The sequence below is a fragment of the Equus przewalskii genome, chromosome 15, assembly GCF_037783145.1.
Source record: "Equus przewalskii isolate Varuska chromosome 15, EquPr2, whole genome shotgun sequence".
Classification (NCBI taxonomy): domain Eukaryota; kingdom Metazoa; phylum Chordata; class Mammalia; order Perissodactyla; family Equidae; genus Equus; species Equus przewalskii.
This window is the reverse complement of record NC_091845.1, coordinates 60,367,072-60,382,578: the sequence shown is the minus strand read 5'-3', so window position 1 is coordinate 60,382,578 and position 15,507 is coordinate 60,367,072. Positions and strand designations below refer to the sequence as shown.

At 42.9% G+C, this 15,507-nt stretch overlaps 1 protein-coding gene across 39 annotated transcripts in view; it reads right to left on the bottom strand.

The window, feature by feature from the left end:
* THRB (thyroid hormone receptor beta) overlaps window positions 1-15,507 on the bottom strand; it is a 360,916-nt gene that overhangs the window by 98,334 nt on the left and 247,075 nt on the right. For 21 of the 39 annotated variants that reach the window (XM_070577457.1, XM_070577464.1, XM_070577477.1 and 18 more), the window contains one exon: window positions 4,644-4,707. The exons of 10 other annotated variants lie outside the window; for them this stretch is intronic. In XM_070577457.1, the coding sequence (XP_070433558.1) occupies window positions 4,644-4,665 (22 nt within the window). In that variant the 5' untranslated portion in view covers window positions 4,666-4,707. Of the gene's footprint in view, window positions 1-913; window positions 1,079-4,643; window positions 4,708-15,365; window positions 15,452-15,507 lie in introns of those variants that run through there. 8 more of the 39 variants (XM_070577450.1, XM_070577449.1, XM_070577473.1 and 5 more) reach the window with 3 other exon arrangements.

The following is a 15,507-nucleotide window of genomic DNA, read 5'->3' as shown; positions in this document are numbered from 1 at the left end:
TTGACCTGGCATTTTCTTTTACTCAGTAGAATTTTATCCTGAGGAAATAATCAGAGGTGCAAAATTATGTACAATGCAGTTCATTATAACATTATTTAAATAACAGTATATTAAAAGTCTGACAAGCAGGTACGGTATCACTGTATGATGGATTATTCAGCAGCCATGGGCAAAATCCCATCTGAAGAGCGTTTATTGACAATGGGAAATGTTAGCGATATGTACACTGTTAACATTAGTTATCTTTGAGCGGCGTCATTATTTTGCAGTCAACAACCTTCTGACTCCGTGAAAAGACATTCTGTTAGGTTGTAGGACATTAGCACAACTGTGATTCTCTTTCTGAAGGAATGAAATGATTATTAAGGAGCAGTTGAAAAGCCTAAAGAACACCTGGAGAGTCACCTTTGAAAAATGACCTGGGCTTTACAGTAAAATATTGAGTTTTTCCAACTTAAATGTTTTGTTTGACGCTGGAAAACTTGTTCATTAGGACAGTCTCAAAACACAAAATACATTGCTCCAGGGTTCCCCTTGTCTTTACACCCAACCATCAATGTACCTATGCTTTACTTTATGAAAAAGTGTTTTATAAACGTTCAAATTTGAAGTATAGATAATCTAATCTTAAAAGTGGAGGGAAACTAGAGATGAACTGACTGGTTCATCTGCCTCATTTAATTGATACGGAATTCAAGATCTAGAGAGATTAGGTGATTTGCTTAGTTACTATCCTCTACATATGATAAATCGCTTCCACAAATAATGAGAAAACTTATAAAAGCCACAATGATCAAGTGGACAATAAAAATGAACAAGTGAGTTACAGATGAAGAAATGCAAGTGGCCAATAGACATGTGAAAGACCTCAACTTCAGGAGTAATGAGAAATGTAAATTAAAAAAAAACAAACCTATGTGATCCTTCATTTTGCTTAACAGATGACCGCATCCCCAAACAAGCAAACGAACAATCTGAAGACCACACAATCAAAACACTGGGGCAACAGCCGAAAGCTCCTGTCACATCCTTGCCAACATCCTTCCCCTGGTACCTGGGACACACTCAATAATAATGCCTTGAGAAGAAAAAGAAAAGGGCAAATATCACAACAGAACACTTAAATGAACAAGTAGGTCACCAAAAAGAGGTGCACGTTAAGTGACTGAATAAGGAATATTTTATTCACATGGAAAGATTCATAATAGTGTGACTTTATGTAGTATCCTAATTTCTAAAGCCAAGTTCAGAGCAAACAGTAGATTCTTGTTTCTACCTCTTCAGGCACAGTTAGGGGAGCCTGCGTTCTTAGTTTCCTTTTCAACCAAGGCTGAAAGCCTTTAACTCTGGTATTTAACATTTTAGGTATTCATATCTTAGAACAAACTCCCTTATGCTGCAAATCATGGTTTTATGCAAAGTAGAACTCATTATAATGCTATAACTGTTAGCAGAATTCCCCTCAGATTACCTAGGAAGCAGCGCTTAATTCCAGACTATTAAATCACTTTCTTACTTCCCTCTTTAAGAATCAGAATTTTTCAACAAGTGATTTCAAAAAGTCCTAATTTTGAATTAGGTGGAGTAAAGCAGTGAGAAAATTTTGGCAAGACCTGACTCCATTCTAGTTGATACTAAATAATGCCAGAAAAGAAACAATTTTCCATTTGAGTTAATCCAAAATATATGAATTTAATAAGCGCACTGGCTGAAAGAGCCTGCATACCAACAGCGTGGATCTTTTATCTGAAAATGCTGGTCTGCTTGGTTTTAGGAAAACAGATTCCATGTTCTTACTCCTGTTCGTTTAAAAAGTGGTTTTCTTTTTATAAAGGTTAATTCATTTCTTGTATTGCATAACAGCAATATTACCTATTACATGTTTCAAAGAAGAAAATATGCATATTTGCCCTTTAAATTATGTTCCCAAAGCAAGCACTTGGTTCCGATGGCTTACAACTTTATTATGGTCTCCCTTTAGGCTTCTTAAAATAAACACGTAGCCCGAGATCATAGCCAAGAGAGAGGGGAAAAGGACACTGTTTTATTTCGTCCACAAACAAGGAAGTCTAAAGCCATGATTTTCTCAGCTGAGCCCATTAACATATCCTGAGCATATGTGTGTATGGAATAGATTTCTTTTGAAAATAGAACTACCGTTAGCTTCCACACTATGAAGCAAATGCTGGGAAGCGAAGACTCCCTCCTCCACTGAGAGGCACCTGGGGTTCCAGCTCAGCTTGCAGGGAAAGCATCCTAGCTTCCACAGGATCAGCTGAAAGGCTGGCTCAGCCCTGGAGACGAGCTGACTGGGCCTTGGGGGATCTGCTCCACAATAAGAAGGTCTGAACTACTTCAGACTCCAGAACGAGGGTCAGTAAACTATGGTTCTAGGGCCAAAGCTGGCCTGCTGCCTGTTTTGTGAATAAGGTTTTCTTGAAACACATCTGATCCCATTTGTTTATGCATAGTCCATGGCTTTTCTTGCTACAACGGCAGAATTGAGTAGTCTGCAAAGCCAGAGATATTTACTATCTGGCCCTTTACAAAAAAATCTTGCTGACCCTTGCTCTACAGGAACCTGGGCTGGATGGTCACCACTACACTTTATCTAGCACCAACCTCATAGCAAGCAAAAACCACCGGATTACCCACTTTTAAACCACGTTTTGCCACTTTCAGGTCTCAGGAGGGTATGTTTTTTGAGACTGGATCTTCGGAGGCTTTTTCTTTTTTTCAAAATTTTTATTATTATTATTTTTTTTTGAGGAAGATTGGCCCTGAGCTAACATCCGTTGCCAATCCTCCTCTTTTTGCTGAGGAAGATGGGCCCTGTGCCCATCTTCCTCTATTTTATATGTGGGATGCTTGCCATAGCATGGCTTGATAAGTGGTGCTAGGTCCACACCTGGGATCCGAACTGGTGAACCCTGGGCCGCAGAAGCAGAGCACGTGAACTTAAGCACTACACCACCAGGCCGGCCCTTGGAGGCTTTTTCACATGGGAAAATTATCATGGAGTGCCAAGCCACTCTTGAGTAGAACTTGACCCCACACTCTCCTTTATCAGAGGAGGACACTTGCCCTGGGTTTTGCAGTATGGCTAATGCGGTATGATATCTGTGTGCTCACATACACCTGCACCTGCTAAGACTTATGCCTTGACACCTTCTGGTCCAGATTCCCATTCATAGGAGAACAAACCCAGAGGCTATAGCTGAGGCTGATCTGATCTGTACCAATTTTCCACTGAATGAGCAGGTTTATGACACAGAAGCAGTGAGGTTTAAGTGGGGAAGAATTTTGGCTGAGTTGGCAATAGAACGGAAATGGAAGTGGGCATGGTTTGTGCCTGTTAATGAGCAATCAGATGAGGAGAAGGTAAGATGTGATTCCGAGGCCCTCATTTCCTACAGATGTGAATCATTCTGGTTTGCCCAGGCACTCTTATCTTTCTGCTGCACCAGGAGCTTAACCATCAGTGGGTAGAAAGGCAGGGCAGTGATGCTGGGTGATGCAGTGTTATGGTCATTGGGAGGCTTCCAAATTTTCAGAAGGCTGAGAAGCAACTTTTAGGTTTCTCAGGTCTACTGTGGACAGATTCTTGGAGGAACCGTCCTGCATGTTTAGTTTGTCACTGGATGAGGAGGTCATATGAATGGATTATCAAAGGTCAGGCTGTACCCATGACACGCAGAGGTCGATGGGTGCCTGCCCTCTGCCATGGTAACCAAAAGGACAGTCATGGGCTCGTGTTAGGCTGGAAGGGAGATAGCAGAGGTGTAAACTCGCAGCCCATGGGTTGATTCAAGTCAGCAGACATATTTTGACTGGCCCATGAGTCTTTTATAAGTTAATCGCTAAACTTTACAAATGGGGATATTTCATTTAAAACCTAGATTTCCAACTTCTCTTGAAAATTCAAATCTCTGGGCGCCCTGGGCTTCATTCCTGCTTGTGAGTGATTGCCTAGAGTGGAGGAACGGCCTCTCTTCGGAGGAAACCTGAGTTCTCCAGTTTTGTTCATTTGTTTTTCCTTACACCCAACCTGTTTCAGGCATTGGTGTTATCTGCCCGGCCCTTAGGGCCTTTGAGTTTACAACCCCTGTTTAACGTGTTACACAAAGAATTTGCACTGTTGCAAACTTAAGTTCCTTGGGGGTCATTCTATCTCTCCTTTGTCCCTCGCTAAGAGTTTCTAGCTCACTTTACCTTGTGATTTAATCATATTCCATTGTGACTCTACTGCTGAATGGAATAAACAGCCCATTTTTGCGAAGATCCCTGTACTCTGTGTCACTAAGCATATAGAGCCATTTGTTATATTGATCTGAATGAATATAAAAAGTAAATGTATTTAGAGTGTGAGGGTGATCTTAGAATGGCTAAAAACTAGTCTTTTGCTGTGAATTACTATTTCCTCCCCATTATGTTTCTGGGGATGATGCATCTCACAGTTCCTGAAGAAGATGGGAGCACATTCGCAGGGATGTGTTCACAGGATGTATTTGCATGTAATAACACTTGTTGGTTTGGAAATAATTGTTGCTAAGACTCTCAAACCGGTCTTTTAGGAACCCTACATTTCTCTTTAGGTGGAACAAAAATGGAGACACACAAATAAAATAAAAAAAAATAGGTACCTGTCATACTGTTGGGAGTCATAGGTTAGTAATCATTCTGGACCCTTTTTTTCACTGATATCTCCTACAAAGAAAAAGACAACAAAAAATACCACAGGTTATAACCTGTATTTTCCATAATGTTTTTGTTCCAAACAATATCGCATGCATTAATTAGCTTGAGGCAATCTGTTACCCTCCAGTCAGAACTGGGAAAATTGAAGCATAGGTGGACTATGTGATGTGTGTAAGTTTACAAGACATTTTAACTTTAATCTCAGGGTTCCTTCTATAACTATGTTTTCTAAATAATATTTTATTTAAGATCACATGCCTATTTTTCCATCTCAAGTGTTTAAGAAAGCTACCAGTGCACTGACTTGCTATTTTCCCAGGAGTGGCTAAGAGATATTAGTGTCTTCAATCTAGATTCTTGCTTCTCAAAGTGTGGTCTGTGGACCAGCAGTCTCAGCATTGCCTGGGATCTTGTTAGAAATAGAAAATGTGGGTCGCACCTGAAACCTACTCAATCAAATCTGCATTTGGACAAGACCCACAGGTGATCCACGTGCACTTTAAAGTTTTAGAGACAATGTTCTGGAGAACGGAATCCAAATTCTCATCTTCCTATGTGTGACTTTCCCTCAGTCAGGGCTAACCTCCTCCCCCTCACCACTAGATCAATGCCATCCCAGAGCAGCAGTCAGCCTGGCCCCAGCCGGGGACAGTGGGCGTCAGTGCCCAGAGGTGTCCTGACAGAGGGAAGAATGTTGAAGGACACACACAGATGGATGGTCCAGATGGCTGATGAACACGGGTCAGAGGCCTTCAGCATACTGCTGGGCACAGATCAAGAGGTTTCTTTTTCTAGAAGGATCTTCTCCTTTCATGGGTAGGCAGTGGTAGCATGGTGGCTTAGGAATAGCACAGAAGCCCAAGGCACAGGTTCGAGCATCAGTACTGTCACATACTAGCTGTGGGATCATGACAAGTAATTTCAAAGCACTGGAATCTCCATTTCTTCATGTGTAAAATGGGGAAAATAATACTTGCTCTACTCTCTTCACAGGGCTGATGTTTCTGAGGTTTAAAGACGATGTGAGTGAAAATGCTGGGTAAACCATAATGTGCTGCGCACACAAAAGCCATTGGCTGAGAGAGGAAACATCTTGATTTTAAATAACTGGTTGGAGAAAGGGAAGTATGTGGAAGAATATGTATGTAAATTTTGTTTACAACACGGGTTTATATATGGCCGTGCATTCCCTGTCTCTACATCTAATACCGCAGCATTGAATTCACACCTTGATTGTAGTTCTCGTCACACCTGTGGTAACTACACATTTACATGGCTGCCTTTCCCAGTAGACTGTAACCTCTTTGTAGCAGAGACTATGTCTTTGTCATTTTTATATCTGGCACATTGAGCAGCATGTCAGATACATAATAATTACTCAACAAATATATGTTGAAAAACTGAACAAAATAAAATTAATGACAATTGATATGACATGGTATAAGCTACTTGAATTGGCATCTGATAGAAGAGATGAATATTAACTACTAGGAAAACACATTCTTGCTACTGATTAACATTTCAAGATCACCAGCCACAAGCCCTCTGCTCCATCCTTATTCTCCTGTCCAGCTGGGTTTTGAGTCAGAGGAACCCGGTTCTGAGACAGCATAAGGTGAGAGCTCAGATCATACCTGTAGTATTGAATATCTGTTGCTCTTCACAGAAACTAAGCTGCCCTTAACCTCCCCCTCCCCACCCATGGAAGTTGCCATGTTTTCACATGACACTTGTCCTGAATGTTCTGATGAGGAACTTGGCTCAAGCTCAGCCAACCTCAATGTTCCACCTTTGGCCAAATTGGTTCAAGACCTGAGGTGGGCTAATAAGATGCTTTTTCACAATGTTTGAAGAGAGGAAAAAAGAGAAGGGGGAAGGGAGAGAGAGAGGAAGAAGGAAGGAGGAAGGTTATTAATCCCTCTCTGGTGGCAGAACTTATCAGACGCTAAAACTCTAAAACTGTTTGAGGCCATGTCTCCCTCAGCCACATGGAAAAAGCCTGTCTGAAGTTGAGAAAGAGAAATAATCTGACATTCACAGAAAACAGGTGAGAAGAGGATTCGGTGGCCTCAAACCCCTGCTTTCAGTTCTCTCTGAGGCCAAATACCTCAACCCTTCCTGAGCAAAAGGGTCCCGTTTTTACGTAAGCTCGTTTGAGTCAGGTTTCTGGCATTTGCAACCAAAAGAATCTTGACTGATAACACCAATAATAAAATACAACATTTGATACAAACGTGTCAGGACAGTTTTGTGTCCTTTTTGTCATCTTTAAGGTGAAGCTACAACATCCCAGTTATGTTCTTGCTACACCATCAATTTAGAAATATCTTTGTTGTCAAAATTTCAATTGGACAGGTATAGGAGCTACAGAAAGGTATTGTGTGTGAAGCAGAAAAAAATTTTATTAAGGCTTTAAAAATATTGCTTTCACTACAAAACTTAGTACTATTTTTCTAACACTATGGTATTATACGGTACTATCTAGTACTATAGTACTTTAGTATTACTATACTATCACCATTACTATAGCATCAATAGTATACTATTTTTGTATCACTATAGTACCATATATGCTATTTAGTACTATAGTACTTAGGCATTAGTATTATTATACTATACTATTACCATTACTACAATAGTGATAGTATATTAGTGTTACTATTGCTATAGTACTTTAGTGTTTAGTAGTATTTAGTGCTCTTTTCCTTCAACAAGCTCTAGAGTTTTAAAATGTAATTCAAGGAAAGCTTGTAACAATCTCCAGGGTAGGCAGGTGTCTGGAGCTTCATTTCCTGGTTATCCTATAATACAATGTGGGATCAGCAGAGGGCTCTGTACCGAGGAGGGGAAGCAGAGAAGGTCCTCTCCAGAGCCATGGCAGGGGCCTGGGGCTCATCAGCCAGTCATAGGAACACGGAGAAAACAAAGTCCAAAGAACTTAAAGAGAAAGAAAGCTGAGTTTACTTTACCTGCCAGGAAAGGAAACAAACACAGAGAAGGGCTCCACCGAGTGGTCAGTGAGGAGGAGGGGTCAGGTGGTGAGGTGTTAGAAAGAGGTGGCTATGCTAATGAAGGATTGACAGCTCCTGTGGAGGAAGGGCTGGTCACAGGCTTGCATATCATTCCTTAAAACAGGTCCCACTGCTCATCGGCAGGGAGGAGTCTTCAGTTAGATCCCGTGAGGGTCTGCCATCCAGGCCCCTCAAAATTGAAGGCCCTTTGACAGCTTAAACATTTCGGCACCAACTGAGGAGGAGAAGGGTATCCAGTTTAGTCTCCTAGGTAAGTGCTACTGAAATGGAGAATATTCCTTTCACATGAGTCATTAATTTATTTGGTTGGCTGGTCCAGAGGCCTTGATTGAAGGTCTATTCTGTTCAAGAATTGCTCCAGGCTTTGTCCAGATACAACACTTCAGCCTGTCCACAGGGGGCTTCTAATCTGACAGAGGGAGAGAATCACACTAAAAAACTGCAAAAACATACACAGCTTTCAGCTTAAGTGTCTCTTCAGAGCAGACTGGGACACCAAGGAAGGAGAGGTCATTTCTGCCTGGGGCTGTCTGGAACGGTTTCTCAGTACAGGTGACCCTGGACTCGAAGGCTCTTCTGTTCAATAGGCCTCTCCCCAGGTAATGACTTAAGGTTTAATTTCATCATTGTGTTCCCTAGACACATGGACTACTCTGCAAGAAATGGGCCTTGTAGAGAAAAACTGTGCAACTCCTTTAAATTATGCAGGTCTTAAGCAGGGGAGCAAGACGATCTAATTTGATCATTCAAAAACTCTAATTTGAGTTTTTAAAGCTTCACAGTGGCTGTTGTGTGAAAGCAGACCAGTCAGGGGGTTTGGCAGTTCTCGGAGACAGAGGGAGGTGGTTAGAACTCAGGTGGTGGCAGTGGAGGCGCTGAGAATGGGGAAGGAATCTGGTGACATTTAGGAGTTAGAAATAATATAAGACTTGGTGATGAATGTGATATGAGCATTTAATACCGGGATAAACACCGGAGACGCAAATAGGTTAAGACCAGAGGCTCTTGGCCCTCAAGTAATTTACAATCCATTTTACAAGCTGGCTGGGAAGGTGAAGCCCATTGGCAAGGAGCAGCTAAAAATACAAGCCACAGATGCCATGTACCAAGAGGGCGGTGCTGAGAATCACTCCTTGCTGAGCCTTCCGCTGCCCACTCTCTCATTCTCAGTCTAATGCCATGTTCCTTAGGTAAAACTCATTCTCCTTGGAAGAATGGAAAAGTAGACATTCACCTCTTAAACACATAAAATGCATTTATATTTTAAAAATACAAATGAGGGAAAAGTTATTATTGAGTACTCTGAAACTGAAAAGTAAATGGAATTATTATGGAGACTTAGGAAATAGGTCCAGGGACTTTGGAAGACATTGGTTCCAAGCAACCCTCTGTGAACTGTGGCTGTTAATAATTCAGAGGTTATCTTGGGTTGTGTGGACAGAAATATAGCCTGTAGGACTAGTGCCAGACTATATTTAGGCTGCTACATTTTAAGAGAGAGTCTCATGTAGATTGTCCAGGATGATGGAAACCACATCTTAAGGAAATGTTACAGGTAACCTAGAAAGGGGAGGAGTCACATGAAGGTTAGAGAGTGGTCTTCAACTATCTGAGAAGCTGTCATGTGGAAGAGAATTTAAGTTTGTCGGTAGACAGAGGACGGGTGGAGAGATGCTGCTGGGGACTGCTGAGAGACAGGAGACTTTCTCTACTCCACCTTAGGTCGGAGAAGATGCACATCTTATAGGCAAAGGAGCACACTCTCCCTACTTTGGGCTGCTCTTTGTTCTCAGGGCATATTAAGCCTCTCTTGAGAAGACCAGTGTCTTTATTCTGCAACAAAGTAGGTGCCATGTGTGATATAGTTTCAGGGACATGCTAAAGCTTACTCCCTGCTCCCTCTTAAAATTCTCCTCTAAAGCTTCATTCCTTTAGCTTAGTGGATCTCACACATTTGGGGGGGGGCGTGTCTACTGAAGGAATATAATCAAAGTTGCAGGCCCCTCCCCTTGAAAGACAGGCAAATGATTTGGCATATACTTTCAGAGGATTTGCAGACCCACATACGCACAACCCATTTGTAGATGCCACATTAAACTTTGGCTGCGGGCTTTGATCATTGTTAAAATGCAAAAGCTCATGGAAAAGATGTAAACTGATATAAGTATAATCTATTGCATAGAATGAAAAGGAGACAGGAGAGCTATTTTGGGTCGTGGGCAAAGAGAATAGGACCTACCGGAGCAGTAGATCTCTTTGTGGGTGGAAGGCAAATGGGTTTCCAAGAAATGAGGCTGGAGGCTGAAGAGGAATCCTCCAACCCATGGATTTGGTCTGGAGCTGCCCTGTTCATGCCGTCAGACACCAACCCAAGCTCTGGATCATTTGAGATGAATTATTCAGAGCTGCTGCCCCTGGGGGGCTTAGGTGGAGAACCAGGCTGTACCTTGCAGGCAGAAAAGCTGACCAAGGGGGATAAAAGATGAGTTTTGAAGCACTGAGGAGAGTGTGATTAGTTTTATCTGTATGAAGGAACCCAGTGGTGACATTTGAGCTCGGCTTTCAAAAATGAGGCAGGATATTTCCAGGCAGGGAAGGCAAAGTGTGGCTCACAAACAACAAAAGAGCAAAAGGGACAGCATCTTGGCACAGGGCATATAATTTGGGGTGGGGAGGGGGCAATAAGTGGCCAAGAATGAAGCTGCAAATGTAGTTTGGGGCCAGATGGTGATGTAAACCTTGAAAGGTTTGCTGTGGACTTTGGACTTTATCCTGTAGGAAATGGGGAGCCATGGAAGGTCCTTAGGAAGTGACCTGATTTGAGAAAGATAACTCTGCCACAGTGCAGAGGAGGACTCCTCAGGAGGCTAACCCCTTTGGTAGCACCTCTTTGCATGGGATCATTTTCCTGTCTTAGTGTTCAAGGTCGCAAAGCTGGACTAGGGCCAGAGGGAACACCCTCAACTCCATCTTGTCAAACTCCAGTGCACTTGCCCACACCACACACATTTTGTCCCCTTGCATTTCCTTTTTCCCTATAGAAACTATAACATTGAAGGGACAACTGTAAAAATTACCCCTTGAAAATTCTTTCCATATGGACCTAGAGAGTCACTGCTTATCTGCACACAACTAAAATGAAAACTGCATCCTCCTCACGTCTCTACATCAACTTTTTCTGAGGAGGGCATTTGCAGCCTTTTCAAGGTCATTTTCCTCAGCTTGCTTCTCCTTGGCTCTCTCAGGAGGAAGGGTACCTGGGCATCACGGGGCCTGATCATTGGAATGGTGACATATGTAAGGTTTCTCTGTTAACACTTCAGCAGGTGCTTCATGGACAGCCCAGGAAGCCATGAGTGGGCTCAGGGGTGGGGTGGGGGTCACTTTCATAGGCAAATCTCTTGGTCGAGTTTAAAAGGTCAGATGCTCAAGAGTTAGGCAATTACAGATTTTAAGGTGAGACCATTAACACCAGGAGGGCTCTCAGAGGAGGACAGACCCACCCTGGCACTGAGCAAACATGGACGCTCTACACTTCCTAAATAGAAGGATTACAGGGGTTGTGGTGATATGAGTGGAGGGCATAGCTTGGGGATGTGTCTTTTTTTTTTAGTGAGTAAGATGGGCCCTGAGACAACAGCCATTGCCAATCCTCCTCTTTTTGCTTGAGGAAGATTGTTGCTTAGCTAACACCTGTGCCAATCTTCCTCTATTTTGTATGTGGGACGCTGCCACAGCATGGCTTGATGAGTGGTGTGCAGGTGCATGCTGGGATCCAACCCATGTACCCTGGGACTCTGAAGCAGAGAGCATGAACTTAACCACTATGCCACCAGGTTGGCCCTGGGGATGTGTCTTGAAGTTGTGTTTACATGGCAAGCAACTGTTTTTCCTAAGTTTATTTGGTGTTGTGGGGCCTTGGGCACTGCCGGAGTTTACGGGAGGGGGAGAGCCCCTTGCCCCACCCTGTCCCCCCTTTGGCCTTGCCACTGCCCTGTCTGTGGCATCTGGAAATACAGCTGGGCAAAGGCAAATGGCTGCCCTCTCAGAGCGGGCTGCACCCCACGCTAGGAGGGCAATGAAGTTGTGGCTCTCTGTCGGGCACCTCTTGCCCCACTTTGAAAAGTACTCTTCTTCCTGGATTTTCCCCTTCTATCCTCTTCCCCTCATAGGGAAGGGCCCATTCACATCAAACCTTTCACTCAGACTCGTGGGAAACATTTTTAAGAACAAGTTCAATCCCAGATAAGGAGGAAAGACTCCTGGACTGGGAGTCATTCCAGATGGTCTTGAGTCTCTGCTTAGCAGTGTGGCTGTCTCAACAGGTTCCTTTATTCTCCGAGCCTCATCTGTAAAGTGAAATCATAATTCTTGCCCTTGAGGTTGTGCTGAGGACCAAGGGAATATAAAAATGCTTTGTAAATTTAAAAGTAGGACACCAATATAAAGCACTGGAAGATTTATTCATTATTACAGTCACTGTTACTATGATTTACTCATCTCCTGGCCAGCCTCAGTCATCCCTAAGATGTGGGAAATTGGGGCTATTATTTGGCCTCCACTTTGAGGTGCCCTGAGGTGGTTTAAAGACTCATAATGGCACAGAAGCCCACTTCCCTAGACCCCATCATTACCGAGATAAAATGGAGGTGGAATTGCTCCTCTCCCCTCTGCCGTTCTCCTCTTCCCAGACTGAATTCTACCTTTGTGAATTTTTTTCCCTTTCAAGGTTACCTTTCATGTTGATTTAAATTTGTTAGGGGGAGCAAGGACGGTCTGGTACACAGATTAGTTTGTCCCCAATTCTAAAGCATCCTAAATGCAGTCTTACTTGTCCTTCCCTGAGGTCTTTGCATTTTGATAGTAAATAGGACCCAGTGAAGTGAATATGTAATGGTTTAATTTCTGATGTTAGTAATGAGTTAAGAACTCAAATGGAAGAGAACAGAGGCAAGGTCTATTCAACTCATAGCACACTGTGATCTATCTTTTCCACTTGCTGAAACTAACCTTATTTGGGAGTGTAGTATAAAAAAATCAGTATGAAAAATTTTTTTTTTAAAAACCAGCATAGTTAGACTGGGGATGGGGCTGGTTAAGACGGAATATAAGACTCTGAGCTAGTTAATAAAGATGTGGGGAAATGGGAGTGGCTCTGTCTTGTGCTGTGGCCCAGGTGTTGTCCTAGTGGATCACCTCTCAGAGCAGAAGGCAGGGTCAGAATTTGTCTGCCGGGCGTGGCGGGAGACTAGGGCCCCACACGAGAGACATCAGCAAATGACTACTGAATGGCAAAGTTATAATTTTCATTTCATATTTTCAGCAGTCACTGTAAGTATTTCACCTTCAGGGAGTGAGACAATACAACCAAGATCTGTGGTTGAAATTGAGCTGAATGTGCTGTGGCTGATTTTTTTGTCTTGGTACAATGATTAGCCTTAACTTCCACCCCACTCATGCCTTTTAATTCAAGATCAGCAACCTCATTCCGGGGCTCATTTCTACTCTTCATTTTGACCAATGTCCACGCCAAATCTCTGTACCTTTCTCTTTTTCCTTCTCTCTCCCAAGCAGTCACCATGGCATGGAAAGAGCATGGGCCCTGCCACTCACCAACAGAATGACACGGGGGATGTTAACAGTCAAGAGTCTTGCTGGATAAGCACATTTGACACATGGTAGAAGTCTTCCATCCTCATGTGCTAGGTTCTAGGTCTACAGCTGAGTAAAATCCTCTTTCTGCTTTGAGGACTAGGTCAGCAGTGGTAGGAGTGGGGTTCTTGGGGTCAGAGTGGGCTTTAAAACAAACAAAAAAGCCCCTTGTGAATCGAAAATTATCTGCTACATTTAATTTCTTGTCACACTGACTTAAATTTGGAACAATTTCTAGCCACATGTTATAGTGATAGAAAAGTCAAGAAAAAACCAGCCAGTAAAAGTTTTATGAGGCCAACTCTGAAAGGATCAACCTGGCCGCCGGCTATGTTTATAGCGCATTTTCCTCGTAGCTACCTTTCTCTACAGGTGGACTGTCATCTCCAAATGCTTCTAAGAAATGGAAGTAGGCTCTTAAGAGGAAACAGATGGGTGGTTTGAGGAAACGTCTGACGCAGCAGGAGAAACAACTTCAACAGACGCCCTGTTGGCCAAAGCAAGCAGTTAAAACTGACTCTACTGACACCTGGTGGAGAGTAGGGTAGCTTCCCAGTGCCAAAGAAAATAAAGTGCGTGCGTGTATGCGTGCGTGCGTGCCTGCGTGCGGGCGTGTGTTGAAGGGACTGGAAAAGCATTCATCACGTCAGGGGAACTAAAAACTCCTGAGAGATGAGGATACCACGCAGAACCACCAGATGCCTGAATATATAATTGTGGTTAGGCGACTCACTGAGACACATTCGTGAACAGCAACAAACAAGAATGTGAAAACAAGACATTCGGACTGAAGCAAATGATTTATTACTAATTTCTTCAAAGTTTTTGATGATGAATAGGACAACAACAAACGAGAACCCATTCTCTGCCCCAGACCCCAGACAGATTCTAGGAAAAGACTCTACTAGTGACCACTTGACAGAGGTATCGTCTGTGTCCCAGGGAGATGGCATCTCCCAGATGAGCTCATGCTCTGCTGCCTCTGGAATCCGCAGTGAGCCCCTTGTAGATTTTTAACCCTGGGAGAAAAAGAATAACCTTCCTAAGGAGGTGTTGGGGAGACCGCTTTGCCCCTAAAATCCGTTGAAGATGAAAAGAAAATTCTCCTAATAAATATAGTTAAAATTGTTTACTACTTCTTCAATGCCAAACGGTGGGTGGGGGAGGACGGCTACAGTGCGGTGTTCCCACAGAAATATACTTCATAAACTTTACACGGCCTCCATGTTCTCCTTCATGGGGTTCTTGTTTGATGGAGGTCCTTTCGGCTAATTTTATTGGCAGATTCAGTGGTTTCCCGTGAGGCATCATGCCCATAGCACAGCACACACACAACCTCGATTCTGTCTTTAAACAATCTATTCGAAAGGTGAGTTTTGAGAACGTACTGAGCAATTATTAGTTCAAATTTATAAGAATTAATCCATTAGGTTTAAATCATGAAGAAAGGGCTGGGGCATTAAATGAGAATTTAGGTTGCTATTTTTAAAAAAATCACAGGGACCTTAGTTATGGGTTGAGTCAAGAAACTGAGTACGTAGGAAGGTAAGAAAGAAAAGACGCCCCTAAAAGATTCATGTAGTTACAATATTCTTAGAGTTTTTTCCCCCGACGTTTAAGTCAAATTTAGAATGTACAATTCCTTAAATGTGCTGGCTTAAATGTATGATTCTGACCAGAAAGTGTACAGCCAAAATATACCTCCTCCTGGGGTCAGTGATTCTAGAAAACAGAGATTCCTAACTTTCTCAGTTCATGGCACCCTTCATATTTCAGTAATTTTTTCACAGTGACTCCAGGTCAAAAGAAATACCTACGCTTCCAGAGATCACATATTGGGAGCCACCAGCCTAAACCATGTTAGAGGAACTGAGGCACCATCTTGATAGGCTACACTTGATGCTGGACAGGCATCCCCACGTCTCCCTTCCTGACCAGCACAGTCAGAGTTATCTAGAACTTCACCAGTGAAAAGGCGCTTACCGAGGCACCCGGCTCTCTTTGTGGACAGCTACCTTCTCTGAAGGCCACTTGCATTTTAAGTGGGCACCCTTGAATCTGAGACACTCAAGTCCTGTAGTAATGAAGTGACAAGAAACAATAAGTGCAGGAGTTTTGCATTTTC